This window comes from Salvia miltiorrhiza, chromosome 1, assembly GCF_028751815.1.
Source record: "Salvia miltiorrhiza cultivar Shanhuang (shh) chromosome 1, IMPLAD_Smil_shh, whole genome shotgun sequence".
Classification (NCBI taxonomy): Eukaryota; Viridiplantae; Streptophyta; class Magnoliopsida; order Lamiales; family Lamiaceae; genus Salvia; species Salvia miltiorrhiza.
In genome coordinates, this window is record NC_080387.1 from 27,705,341 (window position 1) to 27,713,359 (window position 8,019).

Below are 8,019 nucleotides of genomic sequence, written 5' to 3' on the forward strand. Positions count from 1 at the left end.
GATCTTCGTATGATTTAATTCATGGATGCTTTATTTCTTATAATTATAATAACTAATAAGCATATAACAAAAATGAAGATAAAATGATCGGTTTAAACGTGAGAAAAAAGTTAATATTTTTGTCCTAAATATCAATGTAATACTTGTGTTCTATTTTGTAGCTGTGAAAATCAAGTGAAAACATTAGACATTGGACTGGATATAGACAAGTTTGAGAATAAAATGAGTGGTGAATAATAGATTTAGACCAAGTATATCATAAAAAAAGAACTGATTAACCGTAATCCAAATCTCAATGCCATAGATCACGCATCTAAGATCTATCATATCCAACAATAAAGCTAGGCATGCATGCTTAGACACCATGAATTCTATTTATGCATAAAATCTGCATATACAAGGTTTATGATAATTTAGGTCTGTCTAAATCAAAAACGCTTCAAATGTGGCTTTCCTTCACTCTTTTAGAGAAATCCCTTTACTTCCATTTTTTAGGAACCTTTCCAATTTCTATTAAGAGCTAGCTAACAACAATTCTTTCATTTCCCACTGTCACACAAAACCCCAGAGTAGAAAAGTGAGTTTCACTATCAATATTGCCTCTATTTGTTTTCTTAATATTAATCTTTTTTTGGAGAATTTTCTTAATTTTCTTCTGTCTCGTAATTTTTTTTCTAGTTTTAGTTATTGGATTATGATGAATGTAGAAAGTTTGAACATCGAAGCGCCGCCGGGATACGATACATCCGTCGTCGATGATGATGGCCGTCCCAAGAGAACTGGTAATTAAATATCTTTATATGTATATATGGTGTGTTTTAAGAAAATATTCCTGTTTTTCTTTCATTTTTTGAGCGAATGATTTTCTTACTTTTCTTTAACTTGTATGGTGATGGAATCAAATGAAAAGAACATTAATGTTTGTAAATTGTAATAACATGATACAAACGAAATTATTTGAGCTCGAACGCCTTCAGTGCATGGTGAGTTAATCTGAGTTATTGGTATTTGATTTGATTTAAAATATGGCAAGGCCAATGAGTAGGTGATCTTTGACAGAGTTACTCCTCGATCAAATTAATTGATGAAGTATTTGGAGGAGTTTCTTGATACCAAAATATTTATATCTAGTACATATGTTAGTAAGATTTTAAAAAAAATGTGCCTTCTTTGTCAGAAATTTCGTTCAAAATTGCGAGTGTATAATCATTCCTATTCATGGTAACAAAGTGCAGACATGATAAATATATGGTGTAAGAAAATGATGGGTTTGTATTGTATGCGTAAAATTAGGAAACGTATGGTCCGCAGGGGCCCACATAATAACAGCGGTAATCGGGTCGGGCGTATTGACACTGGCATGGGCCATAGCTCAAATGGGTTGGATCGCTGGGCCCACCGCCCTCCTCGTCTTCTCTCTCATTACTCTCTTCACCTCCACCTTACTCGCCGACTGCTATCGCGCCGCCGACGGCACCAGAAATTACGTCTACAGAGATGCCGTCAAAGCCTATCTTGGTAAAAACCAAACCCCTCACTCTACTGTCTACATACATCTAATTCAATTCCCTAATTAACTTGCAGGAGGAATCAAATACAAGTTTTGCGCGGTTGTTCAATACAGCTATCTTTTTGGGGTCACGATTGGATACTCAATCACAACCGCCATTAGCTTGGTGTAAGCTTTGGCAAAGCTCTCTCTCTCTTAAATCTTAATATTATGTGTATGATCGGAGAGAGATTGATTTCAATTTGATAGGGCGATGAAGAAAGCGATCTGCTTCCACAAGTACGGACACAATCACGATTGCACGCTGTCAAACAATCCTTTCATTTTGCTGTTCGGATTGATTCAATTACTTCTGTGCCAAGTCCCCAACTTCCACAAGCTGGCCTTCCTCTCCTACATCGCCGCCCTGATGTCATTCGGCTACGCCTCCATCGGCCTCGGCCTCTCCGTCGCGAAGATCGCGGAGGGGAGACACGTCACCACCAGCATCACAGGCAAGCCGATCGACGACCACTACACCGCCGCGGAGAAGATGTGGAGCTGCTCGGCGGCCGTCGGGAACATCGCCTTCGCCTACGCCTTCGCCGTGGTCCTGATCGAGATCCAGGACACGATCCGGTCGGGCGCGCCGGAGAGCAAGGTGATGAAGCGCGCGTCGACCGTGGGGATCCTGATCTCGACGGTGTTCTACATGCTGTGCGGCGTGCTAGGGTACGCCGCCTTCGGCAACGAGGCGCCGGGGAACTTCCTGACCGGGTACGGCTTCTACGAGCCCTACTGGCTGGTGTTCACGGCGAATCTGTTCATCGCGGTGCACCTCCTGGGGGCGTACCAGGTGTTCTGCCAGCCGATCTTCGCGGCGGTGGAGGGGCGGTGCGGGCGGCAGTGGCCGGGGAACAAGGTGGTGAGCGGGGAGTACAAGTGGGGGAAGCTGAGGGTGAGTCCGTTCCGGGTGGTGTGGCGGAGCGTGTACGTGGTGTTGACGACGCTGGTGGCGATGCTGCTGCCGTTCTTCAATGACTTCGTGGGGCTGCTTGGGGCCATGTCCTTCTGGCCGCTCACCGTCTTCTTCCCCATCGAGATGTACATGGTCAGGGCCAATATCCCGCGCTGCTCCTGCCGGGGTTTCTTCCTGCAGATTCTCAGCGCCTTCTGCCTCGTCGCCTCGCTCGTCGCCGCCGCCGGATCTGTAAGGGGCCTCATTCACTCACTTAGAACCTTCGAGCCTCTGCACTCGCGATCATGATCATCATCATCCATCCTTACTTTGCTCAATAATTACCTGTCTTTGTATATACATACTAATTCACCTCAACCTTTCCGATCAAAAAAAAAAAAAAAATTCACCTCAACCTCAACTTGTGTTTTACTGGACTTTACTGTAACTGTTCATTCTGTTAGAGCATCCACACTAGTGACTAGTGAGCCCCTTTAAATGGGTTCGTAGATGGTCCCTCATTTTTTTTATAATGAAGCTCTTTACTTTGGGCTCTCTAATTTTATTTTTATATTTATTTTATTTTGTCTTATTTTGAATATTTTTTAAATTAAACTAAACATTAAGTTTAAAAATATAAAATAATTATTAAAATCAAAATTGAACATTATACTCCTACCATCTTTGTAAAAAGTATTAATCTCTAAATAGTCCGAGTGTTAATAAAGTAGTAGAATGTGCTGTGAGTGGAGTAAGGGTACCACTTATTTTGAGTGGAAAATTTACTAAAGATAGACTGGATACGTTTTATGAGGACGGACGAAAATGAAAATTTAGTTTATTTTATGAGGACGAGTGAAGTATTAATTAAAAAAAAATAACATCTATTTATATATGAAACACCAATTTTTTAGATTTAAAATTGGCGCCATTTTAAAAGCAATGGTCACATAATCTAAAATCTCATACGTTCACATTCAAAGTTTTAAATTATATGAAAAAAATGTTTTAATACCATATAAACTCATTATTGAAGAAAGAAAGAAAAAAATTGTCCCATTTTCAGCATCCCACTAACCCACTTAAAACATGAGAGTCACCTAAAGCATAAAACTATCAGGCATACTACTGACCCACTTATAATATATGTGTCTCACACTAAGCATAAAATTATTAATTAATGTTTAATAATTAGACACGTTCTGATTCATGGTAATCTATACCACATTGAAAAGCCAAACTTTCAAATTGATTTCAAAGTAATTTTGTAGTTATAATGAGATTGAAGATTTATTTGTAAACGATATTTTTTCTTTTTATTTCGGTATTTTTTCTTTTTATTTCTTTTTTCTTTATCATTTTATTTTTTATTTTATTTATTTCAAAAATTGTGAAAATCAACTAATTATAAAATATTTAATATGCATATCAAATTAAAAAAAATCACGATAAGAGCTCTAATTTTATTTTTTATTATTGTAAATTCTTCTTTGATTTTTTACTTTTTCAATATTCAGCTCAAATATATTTAGTTAAAAAGTAAACTTTTATTATATTTTTATAAATATGAAAATTGAATTAGTATCAATTTTATATAAATATAGAAATATAAAAATATTTATCGTACATTGCACGGAATGTAAATACTAGTTAAAATAAAAATTAATCCCTACATTAATTAAAAAAATGAAGCTTTGCAAAAGTACTTAACTCTCTAAAGTTATCTACAAGTGAGTTGATGTCAATGTGAAAGAACAATGGTTGTAGTTTGATTATATAATTTGTATTTATATATATATATATATATATAAAGAGGTTCTAATAAAAACCTCTGTTAAAATGAGAACTAGGAACTTAATCTTGACCTTTTAAATATTAGATCTAATGGTTATGATTTAGTCAACAAAAGAAACTGTGCATCTATTATATTTTACTGTGCACTTAAAAAATATGCAATTTATGCAATTGAAACCAACAATGCAAAATACTCAAGCAAATCGAAACTGTGCATCTATGCAATCGAAATTGTGCATCTATGCAATTGAAATTGTGCATATGTAGTTTAATCTCAGCCCTCTATTTTATTTAAATCAATGACTTTAAATTGGTTCCTAGTTTTCATCTTAAGAGGGGTTTCTATGTTAACCCTACCCTATATATATATATATATATATATATATATATATATATTTGTCTATTTTGCTCAATTATGCGCTAAAATATGAGTATAAGAGCACTCCCAGCAGAAATCCCAAAATTATGTTCCTATATTCCTCCCTAAAGCTTCCCTATTTAATTTTAGGATTTCGATTTTATAAATGCATACACCAAATCTCCTATTTTCTACATAAAAACAATAATTATGTGTGGGCCCTACTAATTATAAGCTTAAAATAAATTTAGGGTGGGTGTAAATTTAAGATTGAATTTAGGTAGGTGTAAAAAATTTTGTGGGCCCCATCCAATTTAGGGGATCTGTTGGATGCATTTTTTATCTCATTTTCAATTGTTTTAGCCTAAATTTAGAGTTAGTGATGCATTTAGGTGATCTGATTTTTATGCTTGAGCGCATAAGTATATGATATGTTTATTATTTTTATTATTATTATTATTATTATTATTATTATTATTATTATTATTATTATTATTATTATTATTATTATTATTATTATTATTATTATTATTATTATTATTTTATATTTCTACTTAATGCGGCCAATACATTTTTATGAAACACTCATCTCAATGCTATGTACATTTTCCACTATTGCATTGTGTACTAAAATGATGATAATATTAAAATAAAAATAAAACAATACCAATGTACTATAACCAAAATATTTAAAAATTATTTATATATACGAGGAACCCAGACCAATGGGTACCAAAAGAATTGAGTGACCGGTGGGTTCAGGTAAAAGATATTTTCAAAAAGTGGTCCTTGATTTTTGCTAACATAAAAAAAGAGGATACCAATCGTATTAGAGAAGCTTGGAGATACTTCATGAATAACTGGGATGAGCAGGGCAAGTTTGAGCGACTCATTAGAGCGTCAAAGGACCAAGGAATGCAATGGATTCGTCCTCCGGTGCTGAACTATGTGACTCCACCCAGGCGAACTGGACTTGTCAGCAAAGAAGAAATCCTGCACCAAGTCAAGATCATCAGTGAGATTTGGGGTTTCACTGAAGATATTGCTCCTCTTTGGGTTGTTGATCTAAGATCATCCATTTTCGGGATTTACGGTCAAAATCCCTGAGTATGTTTTTGCGCCTTGTCTTTTTCTGCCTTGGGCTGTGTATGTACTTTTGAAACTGATACCTTATCAGTTTTTCAAAGTAATAAAGATATTGCTTCTCTCCATCAACCTGAAGACAATAACTCTTTGTTCAGGCTTTGATTTACCTTTGTTTTGCTCTGACAATTGGTCTTTTTGTTCTGATACCTTTTACCTTCGATCTGGTTTACACTTGTTTTTCAGTCATGTTGTTGTGTTTTCTGTTGGTATGAGCTTTTCTGATTGCAGAGATTAGGATTATGTTCGCTTATTTTATTAACACGCCGCAAGTGTACAAGTGCAATTGTATATAGGCAAGCAATGTCGAATCCACAGGGACCAATTAATATTAATTCCTATCCTAGATTCCAATCCTATATCTGGATAACTGGAAAGATGAGTTTTTGTTTTGAAGAACAAATTAAGCAAATAACAGGAAAAAAATAAACTGAGCTGAGAAATAGGGAAAACAGATATGAGAAAATATCCCAAGGTAAAAGTTTCTACAGATTCAAATAATCAGCAGATTCAATTCAATATCAAGATAATTTTTCCTAAGACAATCTCAAAGCTAGTCTATACCCACTCCCGTGGCGTACAAACTGTTGATTACATGCAAGGCTACCGTCCCCGGATCACACTTCTAACACTCAACTCCTAAAAGTTCCTAGGATTAATGTCCTCACAAATATAAATTTCCTTCAGAATTAAATAAGTGTGTTCTATGTTCTTAGTTCAGCTAATAATTATTATCTCCCGATCACAAATTAAAACCTATGATTATGCTAAATTGGTGGCCAAACAATAAAGCAAACAAAGATACACAAGAACATATAAAGAAAAATTGATCTCGATAAATGAATTAAATACTGTCAAAAATCCAAATCTGTTTACTCCCTAACCCTAGGATAAAAGATGTTCTAGCCACACATAGACATATGAACTAGAACAATAACATGTACAAAAGAAATCAACATCAACAAATAAAACCGTAGAGAAATATGTGAATCTTCAGTCTTGCTCCTGCGATTTTCTCCGTCTGTCTCTGCAGCTCTCAGGAAAATAAAATATGAAAGTGATAAAAGGTGTCTTCAATATGTTTCTGGGGAGTATTTATATGTCATAGGTCTCAAAATATAGGTCAAAACCGTGTAGGATCAAAAAATAACTGAAAAGCTGAAAAAACGCGCAAAAACTGAGCTAACACGCGGCCGCGCGCCCAGCCCGCGTTCGGCACCGAAATGCCCGTGGTCAGGCCTGTGGCCGCAGCAGTGATCGCGGGGTCCTAACATGTAATGCCCCGGATTTTCGATCCTAGGTTTCATATTGTCTTATTAAGATATGATAGGTCCCTTATTCCCGGTTAACGAGAATAATTATCCTCGCGATAATTTAATAAGTCTTGATGCCTAGACTTTCTCTTAAGAAAAATGAAAAATAGATTTTTATTTTTTCGTGTGATATTGATTTAAATCAATATGTATATATATGTATACTTTTTCATTTCAAAGTATGAAAAACAAAGTGCATATTTATTTTAATACGTGTTTGTTTTTAAGACGGGTTGAGCGAAAACGGACTCGTAGAATGGGCCAAAGGGTGGGCCGATTATTGGACAAGCCTTGGGCCTATTTTAAGCCATATTATATAGTTAAATACCAGCCCAATTCAGCCCCTAAACCCTCTTAAAAATTTGATTTACTTTAAAATTCAAAAGGGGACAAGAACCATCATTACTTGGCATTGGAACTACCAAATTGCATGCCACAAGGTACCTTCCATTGGTTACAGCCACCCCCACCCTATCCTACCCAAAATTTTCGTGCATATCCTCCCCAAAAGCAAGAGTGGCTGCAAACTTCTCTCATTCCATTCATTTTCACTCCAAGAAAGTGCTAAGGCAAGAAAGAACTCTCACTCTCTTCTGCCCTCTCCATTTTCGTCCCTCCACATCTCCCCCACTCCCAAGACTCTTCTCCCACCATTATCACACTCCATAGAAGCCCTTGAAGCCCCAAGAGAAGTATCAAAGCAAGGGAGAGCATGAGAAAACTAGGGCGTAAAGTTAGAGTGAAGGTTGTGCTTCGAGGGTGAGTTTTCTTTGGTTTTCTCAACTGAAAATGCTTTAAAATCATGGATTTTTACCAATCGGCATTGGATCTTTCGGATTCGGTGACTTCATAATTTGGGCTTGTCGGCTTGATCCCATTCGTTTCCTTGAGCTCTTAACTTGGCTTTGGACCAATCATCAAATAACATAGTGGCCTCCATGTTTCGAGTATCCATGTTGCCTTT

The 8,019-nt window shown here is 36.2% G+C and overlaps 1 protein-coding gene across 2 annotated transcripts; it reads left to right on the plus strand.

Moving 5' to 3' along the window:
- The first annotated feature begins 295 nt into the window (after positions 1 to 295).
- LOC131017865 (amino acid permease 6-like) lies at positions 296 to 3,007 on the plus strand. Of its 2 annotated transcripts, none has more exons than XM_057946614.1 (5): positions 296 to 577; positions 679 to 782; positions 1,294 to 1,518; positions 1,585 to 1,678; positions 1,760 to 3,007. In XM_057946614.1, the coding sequence occupies exons 2-5, from the start codon at positions 695 to 697 to the stop codon at positions 2,754 to 2,756; spliced, it is 1,404 nt and encodes a 467-aa protein (XP_057802597.1). In that variant the 5' UTR covers positions 296 to 577; positions 679 to 694; the 3' UTR covers positions 2,757 to 3,007. The 2 variants fall into 2 exon arrangements, with proteins under 2 accessions (XP_057802597.1, XP_057802598.1); XM_057946615.1 differs by having other exon boundaries at positions 685 to 782.
- The last annotated feature ends 5,012 nt before the right edge of the window (positions 3,008 to 8,019 follow it).

Coding starts and splice junctions, on each gene's coding strand:
- LOC131017865 (XM_057946614.1), top strand. CDS start 695: ATGATGAATGTAGAAAGTTTGAACATCGAAGCGCCGCCGGGATACGAT. Junction 783..1,293: donor TGGCCGTCCCAAGAGAACTG/GTAATTAAATAT, acceptor GCGTAAAATTAG/GAAACGTATGGTCCGCAGGG. Junction 1,519..1,584: donor TGCCGTCAAAGCCTATCTTG/GTAAAAACCAAA, acceptor ATTAACTTGCAG/GAGGAATCAAATACAAGTTT.